Source organism: Macaca fascicularis, chromosome 14, assembly GCF_037993035.2.
Source record: "Macaca fascicularis isolate 582-1 chromosome 14, T2T-MFA8v1.1".
NCBI classification, from domain to species: Eukaryota; Metazoa; Chordata; class Mammalia; order Primates; family Cercopithecidae; genus Macaca; species Macaca fascicularis.
Window position 1 is genome coordinate 118,216,610 of NC_088388.1, and position 15,055 is coordinate 118,231,664.

Below are 15,055 nucleotides of genomic sequence, written 5' to 3' on the forward strand. Positions count from 1 at the left end.
TTTTTCCCCTGTGTGCCAGTCCTGACGGGCAAAAGAGGACGGGCAGAAAGAGGGCAGGGGCTGGCTTCAGGGTCAGGGCTGGGAGCAAGCTTCCAGACCAGCTGCCTCTGGCAGTCTGTTGCAGTTGAAGGGCCAGGGGGTGCCCAGTAGTGCCAGGCCAGACTGGCACTGGTGCTCTGCTTCCTGGCAGACAGAGCGGCAAGGGGGCAGAACACTGCCTAGTGGGGTGCAACGGGGCACAAGCAGCCCACACAGGAGCCTCCGGAAATTCTGGTAGCAGGGCAGGCTTGTCAGGCTCTGCGGAGGGACAGCGGCCTTTAGGCACCTGCTCCCAGGCTCCCTCCCCTCCCAGGCCTGCCCTCCTTCCCTCCACCCAGAAGACCTTGTAACCGCTGAGGACTTCTACCACCTCCTCCTGAGTGGCCATGCCCACCCAGATGTTAGGGAAGGCCGTGGTGTTGTAGCTCAGACCGAGGCACATCTCCACCTGGACAGGCTCACAGGCCAGCTCTGCAGGGGTGGAGGGGAAGGCCACTGTGGGGACTGCTCACTGGCTGTGTGGCCTGTGGCAAGTCACCGAATCACTTGGTCCTGTGTGTACGTGGGTCCAATGGGGGTGGTTGTGAGGAAGCAAGAGGATAACAAGGAGAGAGGCTGTACACACACTGAGGATCCCTGCCATCCCTGAGAGCCTGCTCCAGCATCAGTTGCCAGCCCTGGGCATCATGCAGGCACGTCTTTGATCTCAGGGAACATGGGGCACCTGCGTTTGCAGGGACCGCTTGGGCATCTGGAAGAAACCCCCTGCTCTGTGTAAGAGGATGCCTTCATCTTACATGGGCTGTGGAAAGGGGCTCTGGGTGACAGAAGGGACTGGTTCTTGGAGTCCCACCACTGATTCCCAGATTCCCATTTCCCTTGGGGTGACACTCAGTGCCATTGCCACCACCAGCCGAGTGTCTTCCAGGACTCTGCGAAGTGGTCCCAGAGTCAGCTGGCCCCGCCCCCTCAGGGAGGATGGGATGGGACGGGACGCTATTCAGTACAGCAGCAGGGTTCTGTGAAGTGAGCACCCAGCCTATTCAGGGTCCCCAGGGGCAGGCTTCTCACCTGGGGGTGGGAACAAGGGGTGGCTGCAGTTGTCGTCGCTGCCATCGGTGCAGTCTCTCCACATGTCACACATCCACTGCACACCCTTACACCCTCCTGCCTGGCAGGAGAGCTCACTGGGCCCACAGGGGTCTGCAGGCACAAGGGGCATGGCAGTGCCCGGGGACATACCTACACTCCCAGTACCCCCAGAGTGTCTTGACCAGGGTCCAGAACCCTTCTCTGTCCCCCTGGAGGTGCCTCTACTGCCCACACCCACTTGCCCAGGGGCACCTACTCTCCGTGGCATTGAAGGCCAGGTAGGTGGCTGAGAAGCCTCCACTGCTGATGCCATGATCTGTCCTAAAAAGCACAGCCAGCTCATGGTGTGAGGAGACGAGGTGGGGGGGTGGCTCTGCTCCACAGAACCTGCCCAAAGCAGATAGCAGTTCTGGGCACCAGCCCTGGCTGACTGAGGGGGCACTGCAGCCTCCCACAGGCCTGGCTCTGAGCTGGAGCCCTGGATGATGCCAAAGTTGATGGGAGACACAGGGTTAGGGTCTGGTGAGGAAGACACACATATTCAGCAGACAAAACATTAAACAAACTGCTTGAACTTGAGCCACTTCCAGATGGGGAAAAATCAGCGGGGCAGCCTGGCGTTGTGGCTCACACCTGTCATCCCAGCATTTTGGGAAGCCAAGTCGGGAGGATCACTTGAGCCCAGGAGTTTGAAACCAGCCTGGGCGATATAGTAAGACCTTGTCTTACAAAAAAAATTAAAAAAATAAATTATCTGGGCGTGGTGGCATGTGCCTGTGGTCCCAGCTACTTGGGAGGCTGAGGTGGAAGGAGCGCTTGAACCTGGGAGGTCAAGGCAGCAGTGAGCCATGATAGTGTTACTGCACTCCTGCCTGGGTGACAAAGTGAGATTCTGCCTCAAAAAAAGAAGAACAAGAAAAATCAATGAGGGTTTGTAAGGGAGGTGGAGGTGGCCCCTGCCGGTGGGGAGAAACTGGGGCAGGGAGAGGTTTGGGGAAGGACCTCCTGGGGACAGGGAGAGTGTGGGGTGAAGGTTTTGAGGTGAGAGCTGTCTTTAGGGTAATGGTGAAGAGACCCCCGGCCTAGAGTAGCAGAAGAAAGTGAAGCTGGGGAATGTGCTGGGCCGACACGGAAGGCGGGGCTGGCAGACTGTGAGGATGGAGTTATCCGTGGCTCTTCCCTGGCTCCTGTACCTGCCCAGGAGGCTGAAGGCCCCTGAGCTGCTGGTCTCATACACCTCCACGTAGTCAAACTTGCACTCATCCTGAGCCTCCAGGCTGAAGTTGTGGAACTGCAGTTCTATGCTGTGTCCAGCCGGCACCGAGATATGCCAGGTGCAGAGCTGGGGGAGGGCACAGGTGGGCAATTCATGACCCCTTCTGTCTCATCCTGGGCACCCAGGCTGAGCTCCAGAAGGGTCTTCTTCCCCCACTGCTGGCTGGGGGGTGGGGTCGCGCTTTCATCATTGGTGGCTCTTAAGGGCCTGGTTTCAGAGGTGAGTTGACCCATTGTGGGCACATCTGGGTACACATCAGGCACTTACTAATATCCCCCATCCCCCGTCTGCTTGATCTGTGACCTTCCCAAGTAGAAGGTAGTGTCTATCATGCCATTCCCATTACACTGACTTGGGTGCTCAGGTGCTTCCACGTGTGCCCCTCCCCCTCTGCATGGAGCACCGTGCTTACCTGTTGGTGAGGGTACTGCTGCAGGTAGTTGGGAGTAGAGAAAGTGCCCTGGAGCCCAGTCAGATTCCCCCCACACCCTGTAGAGAGATGAAAGGGCTCATGAGTTTGCTAGGATCCGTGCTTCCATCCAATAGTGATTGTGGGCAGTGACTGCAGAGCAAGAGTTTTGGCCATGCCCATGGGAAGCAAGTTCTGGGCCAAAGAATGACAAAGGAGGAAATGCTGGCAGAGGCCCTGGTTTGAGGCTGGACCAGAGCTGGGGGGCCCAATTTGAACCCAGATCAGATGCCTGAAGAGAGGACCCCCCATGCCTGGCCCGTACCCGAGAACTTGGCACTGCAGTTGGTCTCATCGCTGCCGTCAGCGCAGTTGGCAAAGCCATCACACACTGAGTCAGGTAGCAGACAGATGAGCTGGTCACAGCGGAACTCATCATGGGCACAGCTCCCTGGGTGTGGGCACCAGGAGTCAGGGAGGCCCCGAGTCTCCACCCCTTTGGCAGGGCTGGGAGTGGGTGGAGGGGAAGAAAGTGGACACTCAACAGGCAGCTGGGGACATGGTGGGAACACACTCACCATGCCCAGGGGCCACAGCCTGGTACCAGGCATGGAAACCAAATCCTTCCACACTGCTGTCAGAGATGAAGGCCACCAGGAGGTGGCTGGCATTGGTGTTGAGCGTGGGGGGAGGCACCCTCCCACAAATCCTGCAAGAAGCCGGGTTGGGGGTGATGGAGGCTCCAGGAGCAGGGCCAGCCAGAGAGGAGCTTGCCTGGGCCTTGCAGTCCTATTTTCTTAACCCCCAAACTGGTGACCATGTGGTCAAAAAGTCTCCTCTGATGTCCCAGGGAGCTCTGACCTTCTTAGCATCTGCACATTTATCCTTGTAGCATTTACTCATAGGAAGATAGAAAGGAGATCCATGTTACAGACTAGGAAACAGGTCAGAGAGGGGAAGTGATCCTCCTCACGGCACACAGCAAGGTGGTGGCAGAGCTGGGCCCAGAGGTCTAGTCGCTCAGTTTCTTCCTCGGTTAGCCCTTCCCCCTGCCACTCCCTGATTCTGCTCTTTAGATAGTGGTTCAGGACACGGTGGGATGTCCTGGGGACAGAGGGACCTACCTGAGGAGGGAGCCTTCAGGCTCAGGGGAGATTTCCAAGCGATCAAAAAGGCAAGAGGCCACACTCTCTATGCTGAGGGCTTCGATTTTGAGCTGTATTGCATGGTCTGTGGCCACCTGGATGCGCCACATGCAGTGGGTGTTGGGGGGGTAAGGGTCTGGGTAGTTGGGACTGCTGAAGAAGCCCCTTGGACCAGAGAGGAGGCCTCCACAGGCTGCGGAGATGGAGGTCAGAGTTCAGAGGTCAAAACGAGTGAGGTCCTTTATTCTCCAAGGTACCTCTTCCTCACCCTCCCCTCGCCCCCACCCCATCATCTTGGGCCCTTCTCCGGGAAGACCTGCCCTGAGTACTCACTGGCCTGTGGGGAGGGGCTCACACCTGACTCCTGCTGCCCTTTAGGGGTCCCAGCTGCCTGAGAGGTGGTGATGGTGGGGATGGTGATGGTGGTGGTGGTAAGGCCTCCGGCAGGCAGTGGGCTATGGGAGGCCCCAGGTGGGGGTGCAGCCTGCAGCTCTGGAGGCGGGAAGATGGAGGGTGGCGTTCAGAGGAGCTGGATCCTGGGAGGCTGGGAGAGCGGCTGATGGAATTTCATTCCAAAGCCCTCCTTTCAAGTTGTCCCCAGGTACTTACGGGCTAGGATGATGGCCACCAGCAGCCCGAGCAGCAGGAGCAGCAGGCTGGCGAGCAGGAGGACACAGAGCCAGGAGAAACGGCAGTCTGGCCGCAGCCCTCGAGGACGCCGACCTGCGAGCCGGCAGGTGGGGTTTTGAGAGCCCCTTCTGTTGGGCATTTCTCATGCTGCCCTTGGCTCCTGGGCCTCTCTGTCCTCCCCCAGGTCACCCCCTGGGATGGTTACCGTGCCAGGGAGCTGGGACACTATAGCTGGCATCCTCTGGGAAAGCTGGGGGAGGGCAGGATGGCCCAGACTCAGGCTCGAAGGCAGGATTGCAGAACTCGGTCTGGAAGGGAGAGACTTGAGGGCTGAGGCAGTGGTGACCACTGGGGTGCGGGGTCTTAGGAGCACGATTCTATGTGGCCCTTACCTTGCTCGATTCTGTTGCCTCCACGCAGAGGATGACATCTGAGTAGTCCTTCATGGCCCAAGGCTCTGCATGGCTTTCTGGAGTCCCTGTGACAGCCCAAGACCCCCAAGGGCCCACTCTCTGACCACAAACTCCCTATCAAAGGGGCAGCCTCTACTACCCAAGGGAAAAGGTTGCCAGGCTAGACCAGCTCTTGGGCTGTCCTTGGTAGAGTGGTTTGGCCTATGGGCTACTCTGTCTCTGTGTGAGGGAAGGGATGGCAGCCAGGAAGAATTCACAAAGGCACGAAATGGTCCCTTAATCCCACTCAGCTGAGGATGCCGAGGCCAAGTCCCTGGCACAGGGTGGCCGTTCTTAAAGGCACAGGCGGTGGCTGAGAACACCCAGCAGAGGTAACTAGGTACTCTGTGCGGGGGTGTGACGAGGGGAGCTCTCCATCCCCAGCACCCAAGGCACTGAGTGAGCACTTGGGGGGTCGCTGGGAGGGGAGAGAAGTTGCAGGCAGAAGGGAACCTTGGGTGGTCTGAGAAAGAAGCAGGGTGGAGGGGGTGGACAAAGCCAGCTGCCCACCTTTCCTCCCCACCAGGGTTACAGGGGCACTGGCCAGGTCGGGTCTTTGGAAGGGCCCTGGTAGATCACCAGGGGGTGTGACCAGGACAAGGAGAGAAGGACATGGCGTGAGCCAGGGACTGACTGCTCATTCCTGGGACCCCTAAACCCGCAGGAGAAAGGACAGGGAAGGGGGAGAAGGTGTCCAGGTCTTAGGGAGGGTTGGGGTGTGGAGTCTAGCCATCGGGACTGTTGCACGGTTGGAAACCCACACACTGCAAACAAGATTACTGCACGCCTCTTTCTCCATGGGCGAAGTCCTCTTGGAAAATCCCAGCCTAGCCCTGCTGTCCTCAGGGAGAAAGGAAAGGGATTAGTAATCTGTTTTGTGTTAGCCATGCTTAGGCCGAGAGTTTGGCAGGGAGGGAAGTGGGGAGAGAGCTTCATATTTCTGGCTACTATTTGTAGAATGTCTGGGCAAGAGGGCTACATGCAGTTTCTCTCCTTTCATAACTATAAGGTAGCGTCACCATTTTACAAATGCTGGTGCTGGGCTCTGAGAGGTTACATCACTTTCCCAAGGTCACACAGCTGGTAAGATACAGAGATGAGAGTTGAGCCTAGGACTGGATAGAGCTTAGGCTCACGTTTTCTATGATGTACCTCTTTCACCCCACATTGGGGCTGAGGCATGCTGGGGTAGCAGAGTGACACGGGGGCAGAGTGAGGAACCCCTTGGGGATGGAAGCAAAGAGGGCAGGCTGCCCTCCTTGCACTCAGGAAAGGAGATGGCTCCACCCACACGTTTTTCTCCATTTGTTACTGGAGGGCCTTAGTTTGCTTTTGTCTAGGAGGTCAAGCTGTTTCCTGGAACCTTGGAAGTCTAATGGTACTTGGTCTTTAGGGAAGAGACTTTGTGGGAGCTGTAGGGACAGGTGCTCTTGGAGAGGATCAGACAGTTCCTGACCACAAAGTACTTCTCATTCTGGCTGGATCAAGACAGAGCAGGATCCCCTGTCACACAGCATGTGAAGAGCCTCGTCACAGGGGCAGCTTCATGGACACAGTGGCCCTGCGCTGAGCTCTGAGGATGATTGGCTGGGCGAGCCATGCCCCTGGGTCTGCTCCTCTGAAGCCGCTCGTTCGCTGTCATCATTGAGAGAGAGGCTGCTGTGCCGGGGTTTGGCTGGGCACTGGGCTCTTGGAGCTGACTGAGACAAGGTGCCCTCGTCTCAAGGAGCCCCTGCACTGCTGTGACAGCTCTCAAAGTGGGGCCCGGGGCCTTCTTTTAGAGGGCGTGAGAGCTTAGAACTAGGCTCATAGTAACACTAAGACATGGTGTGCCTTTTTCACACTCATTCATGTTTTCCAGACGCTCCGTGACATGTGATATGACATCGGGTTGAATGCTGAAGGAGACGCAAGTCCAGCTGCCTTCTATTAAGCCAGATGCTAAAGAGATTTGCACAAATGTAAAACGATGCTGCCATTCTTACTAATTTTTTTTTTTTTTTTTTTTTGAGACGGAGTTTTGCTCTGTTGCCCAGGCTGGAGTGCAATGGTGAGATCTCAGCTCACTGCAACCTCTGCCTCCCGAGTTCAAGTGATTCTCCCACCTCAGCCTCCTGAGTAGCTGGGATTACAGGCGTGCACCACCAAGCCCAGCTAATTTTGTATTTTTAGTAGAGACAGGGTTTCTCCATGTTGGTCAGGCTGGTCTCATACTCCTGACCTCAGGTGATCCGCCTGCCCAGCCTTCCAAAGTGCCAGGATTACAGGCATGAGCCACTGCGCCTGGCCCATTCTTACTAATTTTTTTTTTGTTTCAGAAAATATAGGTGGTTGTTTAAAAAAATTATTATTTTTATTTTTTTTTAGTTATACTTTTAGTAGAGACAGGGTCTCACTATGTTGCCCAGGCTGGTCTCAAACTCCTGGACTCAAGTAATCCTCCTACCTCAGCCTCCCAAAGTGCTGGGATTATATGGTTTTTAAAAAAATTATTGGCCGGGCACAGTGGCTCACGCCTGTAATCCCAGCACTTTGGGAGGCCAAGGCGAGTGGATCACGAGGTCAGGAGATTGAGACCATCCTGGCTAACATGGTGAAACCCTATCATCTCTACTAAAAATACAAAAAAGTTAGCCGGGCGTGGTGGCAGACGCCTGTAGTCCCAGCTACTTTGGAGGCTGAGGCAGGAGAATGGTGTGAACCCAGGAGGCAGAGCTTGCAGTGAGCCGAGATCGTGCCACTGTACTCCGGCCTGGGTGACAGAGCAAGACTCTGTCTCAAAAAAAAAAAAAAAAAAAGAAAAAAAGAAAAAAGAATGTAAGGGGGTTGGCCGGGTGCGGTGGCTCATGCCTGTAATCCCAGCACTTTGGGAGGCTGAGGTGGGTGGATCACCTGAGGTCAGAAGTTCAAGACCAGCTTGGCCAACATGGTGAAAGCCCATCTCTACTAAAAATACAAAAATTAGCCGGGTGTGGTGGTGAACGCCTGTATTCCTGGCTACTTAAGAGGCTCAGACAGAAGAATAGATTCTGTCTCAAAAAAAAAAAAAAAAAAAAAAAAAAGAAAGAATGTAAGGGAGTCTTTTGAGAAGTGTGGTTCACTGGACAGAGATGAAGACAGTTTACTGGGCCGTAAGTCCGGAGATTAAATGCTGTGTAAACTGAAGAAGCAATGGCTTCCTCTGATGGGGCCAGCAGGAGGACTTCCTGGAAGAGATGAGCCTTTAAAGTTTGAGGGTTGAAAAGGATTTGAATAGGCAGAACTTGGGGGTTGGGTAGGAAATTCCAGGAAGGAGGAGAGGCTTAGCACTGCGGCCTGAGGAACTTGGTCACAACTGGCCTGTGAGTGGGGGGACAACAGAAGGGAGGCCAAGGGAAGGCCTGGAAGACCAGGAAGTTTTTCTCTGCTTTGCTGTTGCCCACGGCCATCCTGGACTACACCCAGGACTCTGCGGGCACACGCACTCCTGCACCTGGCTGTGTTATGAAGGGGTTTCTGGAGGAAAGGAAGGAAGCCAGAGGCCAGCTCAGGGTTGGGGAGTGGCACACCTGAAACACACTGAGAGTGAAATCCACTGCAGACCCCTCAGCTCATCGCCTCATTTCACCCTTATTCCAGCCCTGACGGCAAGAGGAGGGAGGTATTTTCCTCTCATTTTCTGGATGTCACCAAGGCTCCTGGACGTTAAATGCCTTTGCCCAGAGTTGTACAGCTGCCCAGGGGCAGGGCTGGGTTGCAGAGCTGGGGCTGTTGGAGTCCTGATTTCCACTTTTTTTGTTTTTGCTTTTTGAGACAGGGTCTTGCTGTGTCACACAGGTTGGAGTGTGATCACAACTCACAGCGGCCTCCACCTCCCAGGCTAAAGCAATCCTCCTACCTAAGCCTCCCAAGTAGCTAAGACTACATGTGTGCACCACCATGCTTGACTCACTTTGTAGAGAAGGGGCCCCCTATGTTGCCAGGTCTTGAATTCCTGGGCTCAAGCAATTCTCCTGCCAAAGTGCTGGCATTATAGGCTTCCCTGGTCTTTAGAAGCGTGGGACCTAGGAGCTCAATCCCATTATTACCTCCAAGAGGCAGGTGCCCCCAAATATCGGGAAATTGGAAAAGCCAATTCCTTGATTTTGGAATGCCTATTTAATGGGCATTCTGTTTAGTTTGGGCAGTGCCATACTTACCTACATCAAGTGTATTGTTCCGGAAAAGAAGGTAGAAGCATCCAGAGAGATGAGAGGAACTAAATATTTGCTAAATAGGGACAGTGTTGGTTAAAAAAAAAAATTTGCTGAGGATCACCCACCATGAGAATCTCAATGGAGCTTCGATGGCGTAGTCCTGGAAATGGAAGTGGGGGAAATGGACATTTGTGGAGTTGCTGAGTACCTACTATGTGCCAGACACCCACCCCTCCCCTCCCCTCCCTTCCCCCCCTCTCTCCTCCCCTCTTTCCTTTTTCCCTTTCCTTTCCTCTCTCCCCACTTCCTTCAGGGTGTGTGTGTGTGACAGGGTCTTGTTCCGTCGCTTAGGCTAGAGTGCACTGGTGTTACCATGGTTCACTGCAGCCTCAACCTCCTGGTCAATTGATCCTCCCACCTCAGCCTCCCAAGTGGCTGGTACTATGCCTGGCTAATTTTTGTACTTTTTGTAGTGATGGGGTTTCACCATGTTACCCAGGCCGGTTTCAAACTCCTGGGTGAAAGTTATCTGCCCATCCTGGCCTCCCAAAATGTTGGAATTACAGGCATGAGCCACCGTGCCTGGCCAGACACTGTTTTTCTTAACTGGCACTCACAACTCTGAATAGGTAATGTTATGCTCAGATTACAGATGAGGAAATTGAGGCTCAGAGAGATTAAGTAACTTGCTTGGGCTGTGAATGCCAGTCTCTTTCTGCTGCCTCCTGCATTCCTGCACAGGTGCTTGTTTCTGCTCTTACAGCAATGAAGGATGGGGACCCTCAGAGGTGTCCAGCTCAGACAGTCCTACTAGGGCCCAGGTAGGAGGCAGATCATGCTGGTTTTGCTGTTGGATGTGTGTGAATGTCACACTGCTGTTTGGCTCAGCTCCTAATAGACGCAGGCTTGGAAAATTTGCTGCAGAAAGTCCTGCAAAATGCTGTCAATTATTCAAACTAAAGGCAGAGTACTCAGATGGAAAGAGAACTGGATAGGCAGTCAAGATACCCAGGTTCCATCCTGTCTCTGCTCCTGACATGCTATGTGGCCTTGAGCAAGCCTTACTCTAGGGCTCAGTATCCTCACTGCCAAATCGAGATCATGGACAAGGTGACCTCTATGATCTAACTCTAAAGCTTTATAGAGGCCGGGCATGGTGGCTTACGTCTGTAATCCCAGCAGTTTGGGAGGTCAAAGTGGGCAGATCACCTGAGGTCAGGAGTTCGAGACCAGCCTGGCCAACATGGCGAAACCCCATCTCTACTAAAAATACAAAATTAGTCGGGCATGGTGGTGCATGCCTGTAATCCCAGCTACTCGGGAGGCTGAGGCAGGAGAATCACTTGAACCTGGGAGGTGGAGGTTGCAGGGTTGCAGTGAGCCGAGATTGCGCGACTGCACTCTCAGCCTGAGTGACAGAGTGAGACTCTATCTCAAAAAAAAAAAAAAAAAAAAAAAAAAAGAAAAAAGTATATATATATATATATATATATATATATATATATATACACACATACATACACGACTTTACAGAAAGAAACAAGCATTCTGAGCATTGGTCACTTAAATAAATTCTGTAAACTGGAACCAGAGCTAAGTTCCCTATCTTGGGACTTGAGCATGTATTTAGAGAAAAGTGACATAGAGTGATTGATAACACGGGAGTGGAGAACTTCAAGACCCACAAGTCCCATCTCAGTAATTTGCAGATGAGGCACAGAGGCCCAGAAAGAGGGAGGTTCCTGTTCAAGGTCACACAAGAGCAGTCGAAGGGGAAGCCCCTCCCCTAGGGAGAGGCCAGCTGGATCAAGAGCAAACAATGAGGGAAGAGAGCCAAGTTGCTAGGAGGCAAAGCTTGATGGACAAAAAAACGTGGGGGCAGACCTGTGTGTGTTTGTGGTCTGTGTAACACTAGGACCTGTTGCCATGGGGATGAGAAAGCACCACAGATTAATTACTGAAGAGCTGGGAGCAAGGGTGGCGGGCCTGAGTGGAGCCCCTGCCCTCAATGTCACCTAGAGTCCATCTGTTCCCCAGTGGAAGACAACAAAAATTATAGGGCTGCTTCTACCTCCAGTGAAGAACTAGTCAGAGTACAGCTATTCACTTTGCTACAAGCCTAATGTTTTTATTTTGAGGGGATCCTGTTTGCCTGTGGCTTGGGGGCAATCATCAGGTTAAGATTTCCAATCACACCCTGGATCAGGCCACCCTCAGGGCAGGCCAGGGAAGTTTGGGTCCCTCAGGAAGAAATTCCAAGTTTTAAGTCACTTATTTTCAATCCCTCTTCTTCACTCTTGGGAAATGCTTAGAAAAATGCCTGTCTCCCTCCATGCGGCGGGTTTGATAGCAGCACACAGGCCTTAAGTGACAGCAGGTGCTTCTGTCTCAGCAAGGATGGAATAGTCAGGCCTTTATTTTTTAGTGTCTGGAGCAGTGGAGGCAGTGAGGAAGAATCTTCATAAAACACTCTAGGCTCACCTGGTGGAGCCTTCGGCTTCCCTACTTCTAAGACCAGCAGCAGAAATGGAAAAACTGAACAGTGCTAATGAAGAGGTGAGACCAAAGGAGACATGGGTCACCGAGTGCACCAAAGACATCACCTCTTCAGGGGTTAAATCTGAAGTCTTGAGAAAAAGCACTTTAGGGAACAAATCCTATAACATAAAGGTAACTGTTTCTAAGTATTAGGGGGGAAAGCTGAGATCTTTGATCAAAGACTAAGCCCTGGCTGGGTGCAGTGGCTCACGCCTGTAATCCCAGCATTTTGGGAGGCCGAGGCAGGCAGATCACCTGAGGTCAGGAGTTCGAGACCAGCCTGACCAACATGGAGAAACCCCGTCTCTACTAAAAATACAAAATTAGCTGGGTGTGGTGGCGCATGCCTGTAATCTCAGTTACTTGGGAGGCTGAGGCAGGAGAATCGCTTGAACCCAGGAGGCGGAGGTTGTGGTGAGCCGAGATTGTGTCACTGCACTCCAGCCTGGGCAACAAGAGTGAAACTCTATCTCAAAAAAAAAAAAAAAAAAAAAAAAGAAAAGAAAAAAGACTAAGCCCTGGTCACTCCACATCCAGGTAATGATACTCGACTCTAACAGCAAGTTTTGCTATATTTGACATCTGCTGGAGAGATGTATTTTATCTCATCATAGGTCTGTGAAGACACCCAAGTGTTTCTTTTTTCATAGAGACAGGGTCTCACTATGTTGCCCAGGCTGGTCTCAAACTCCTGGCCTTAAGCCATCCTCTCACTTCAACCTCTTGAATTACTGGTGTGAGCCACCATGCCCGGCCCCAAGAGTTTCAACAAAGAAGACAGTAGCCCATACCAACATTAAAAAGTAGACAGTTCATTAAAAAAAAATGGATATGTGAAAACCGTGTCACATAGGAGAATGTCCTGATTCTTAGGAGATGTATACTCAAGTATTTAGAAGTGGTGATATAACACCTCACCTGTAAATGTTTCGGCAGAGAGAATAAAGTACAGTTGACCTTTGAGCAATGTAGGCTTGAACTGTGCGGGTGGATTTTTTCAACCAAATAAGGATAGAAAATACTGCATTTGTGAGATGCAAAACCCACGTATATAGAAGGCTGATTTTCATATATGCAGGTTCTGCTGGGGTGACCTCAGGACTTGAGTATGGTGCAGATTTTGGTATGTGTATCTTGGAACCAATCTCTCTGTGTGTACTGGGGGATGGCTATATATTTAAACGTGTATGTAAACAAGTGGTGAATCCAGATGAAGAATATAGTGTCCAAAAGATGTATTGTTTCAGTTTTTAAAAAATTAAACTTAAATGTTCAAACTAAAAAGTGGGTAACTTTTTCCAGAAACTTGGAATTTACAAACTGGTTGAAGCAATTAAATAGATGGCCCCTAATACACTAGGAGTCCTTCCTAGGTTCAAACACTCCCAAATCAAGATTCCAACATCTGCCAACTGATTTCTCAAAGCTATTATTTATTCTGTACAAGGTTCCACTGTACATTAGACATTCTTCTACTCTTGCTTACACAGTAAACAAGTGTACACTTGCCCTTGGGCTCAGGTTCACAGGTCTTCCCTGGAGAAGGGTGTCAGGCCAGTAAAACTCAGGGTGTCTTTCTCTGATGCCTCCACCTGGGGGCCTGGAACGTGCCAGGCTCCACGGGGCACAAGCCGGGCCCAGCTGTGTGGGTGAACAGCTTTACTCGCTAGGACAGCACAGAGTTTTGTCCAACTATGTAGGGCAAAATTGAGCCCACAGGTAAGAACCATACAACTGAGGCAAGATGGCCCCAAATACCCAGACTCCAGCTCCCAGGGCAGGACTGGAGACCAACGCCAAGAAGGGCTGAGGGGCGGCCTAGGCATCCCTGAGAAACTCGGTCCAAAGGGCCTATTGTCTAGGAGGCTCTGAGAAGGGGGCGGGGGCAGGAAGGCCGGAGGGAAAGGGGTGTTAAGAGAATAAATAAAAGGGGAGAGAAGCTCTAGGGGCTTGTGCTATCCTTCAAACAGCTGGGGAGCAGACCAGGGGTGGGTTAGAGGACGTAGGCGGGAAGAACTTGATGCACCGTTGGAAGGAATCTCCTACCTGCTTTCTTCTTCGCCTCACTGCAATGCACAACGAGCCAGGGCTAAGGGCAGGATCCCTTTCCCGGGCGGGTGTGAACATGGCACTGGGGAAAAGGGAAGAGGCTGAGGGATATTTCAGGGAGGGGCAGTTACCCCCTGGTCCCCAAATGCTATAAGGCACAATTCTTGGAGGCAACTAAATTCCATTCATAACATTAAAAAAAAAAAAAAAAAAAAAAAAATTCCCAAACCCCCCAAACAGAAACTTGTTTTAGATCCCAGGTCTACTGTGGCTGTGCTTGGGGCCTGGCCAACGCCCACCTAGCACCACGGCTAGCATTAGAAAAGTTGTACTTGGAAAAACAAAGGACCAGTGCAATGTCCCAGCTATGAAGAGGCCTGAAGGAGAGCACTCCAGTCTGAACACTTTAGTTATGGAAATTAAAAAAAAAAAGTTGGACTTTTTAAAAACCAAAACCAGCGTTTTCCAAAGATGTCCTTTCGTCTGTCCCCTGGAGTTAGCAGCGTGAAGAGGGCTCTTGGCTCATGGGTGTTTTCGGGCTCTGGACTGGCGAGCGGTGCGGGTGGAGATGGGCGCCGGCTCCTCCGCGGCGCGGGCGTCCAGGCGGCGATGCTCCCAGCAAGCTCCAGAGGGCGCTGTCCCCTCGGAGGCGCGGGCACTGCGGCGGGCAGCGGCGCAGCGAGGGCCTGCTCTCCACAGACGCGGTTGTTTCTGACACATAGGAAGCCCACAAGTTTACAAATGCAAACGGAGACGCCGAGGGCACGGGGCGACGCTGGCTCCACGTCCAGGCGATCTTCCCTGCCAGGCCACAGCTCATGAACGCCCGGCTGCTTGCTCCAGACCCTGACCAGGCTGCGTCCACTCCTGCTCGGCAGCTTCAGGTTTGTTTTTCTCGTCAGGTTTGTGTGTTGTTGTTGTTGTTGTTTTTGTCTTTTTAAGAAACTTAGGGAGCGGGGCCACCACGGGGAAGGGAGAAGGGACGTGGCTCCTGGCGCTACATTCGGGAGGGCGGGCTGGCCAGTTCGTAGAAGAGCAGGTAGGCGTCGCTGGTGCGCACTTGGCTGGAGGACATGGGAGTGACGCTGCGGAGAGTGGGGAGTCAGCCCGGAGAGGGGGCAGGACCCGGAGACCCCGCGCCGGCCTCTTCCGGTGCCCCCGAAGCCGGCCGGCCTTTCAGGGAGGCTCCCCACGGGCAGCGGCTTCGTGGCCCAGAACTTTCCCATCCATTCTAGGTGTAAGCCGTGGGG

General features: G+C 52.9%; 2 protein-coding genes across 8 annotated transcripts in view; both read right to left on the minus strand.

The window, feature by feature from the left end:
* Positions 1-13,938, minus strand: MFRP (membrane frizzled-related protein). Of its 4 annotated transcripts, XM_074015445.1 has the most exons (15): positions 13,803-13,938; positions 9,344-9,378; positions 4,984-5,069; positions 4,797-4,899; positions 4,571-4,684; positions 4,295-4,453; positions 3,941-4,154; positions 3,395-3,525; positions 3,142-3,267; positions 2,820-2,896; positions 2,325-2,473; positions 1,388-1,518; positions 1,111-1,242; positions 383-510; positions 1-297 (listed from the first exon to the last, which is right to left on the minus strand). In XM_074015445.1, exons 3-15 carry the CDS (start codon positions 5,035-5,037, stop codon positions 73-75), a joined length of 1,743 nt encoding a protein of 580 aa, XP_073871546.1. In that variant the 5' UTR covers positions 5,038-5,069; positions 9,344-9,378; positions 13,803-13,938; the 3' UTR covers positions 1-72. The 4 variants fall into 4 exon arrangements, 3 of the variants coding, with proteins under 3 accessions (XP_073871546.1, XP_065385174.1, XP_073871547.1); XM_065529102.2 differs by lacking the exon at positions 13,803-13,938 and having other exon boundaries at positions 9,222-9,361; XR_012423790.1 differs by lacking the exons at positions 1-297; positions 1,388-1,518.
* The window catches only part of USP2 (ubiquitin specific peptidase 2), a 26,744-nt gene continuing 24,858 nt past the window's right edge, over positions 13,170-15,055 (minus strand). For all 4 annotated transcript variants that reach the window (XM_005579926.3, XM_065529100.1, XM_065529101.1 and 1 more), the window contains one exon: positions 13,170-14,890. In XM_005579926.3, the coding sequence (XP_005579983.1) occupies positions 14,803-14,890 (88 nt within the window). In that variant the 3' untranslated portion in view covers positions 13,170-14,802. The remainder of the gene's footprint in view (positions 14,891-15,055) is intronic.

What these genes read in the sequence shown, in the direction of transcription:
- MFRP (XM_074015445.1), bottom strand. Translation starts at nt 5,037, where the DNA reads ATGAAGGACTACTCAGATGTCATCCTCTGCGTGGAGGCAACAGAATCG. An exon ending in GGTGGCCATCATCCTAGCCC is followed by an intron (nt 4,454 to 4,570) that starts GTAAGTACCTGG and finishes TCCCGCCTCCAG; the next exon opens with AGCTGCAGGCTGCACCCCCA. An exon ending in GGCCTTCAATGCCACGGAGA is followed by an intron (nt 1,243 to 1,387) that starts GTAGGTGCCCCT and finishes TTGTGCCTGCAG; the next exon opens with ACCCCTGTGGGCCCAGTGAG.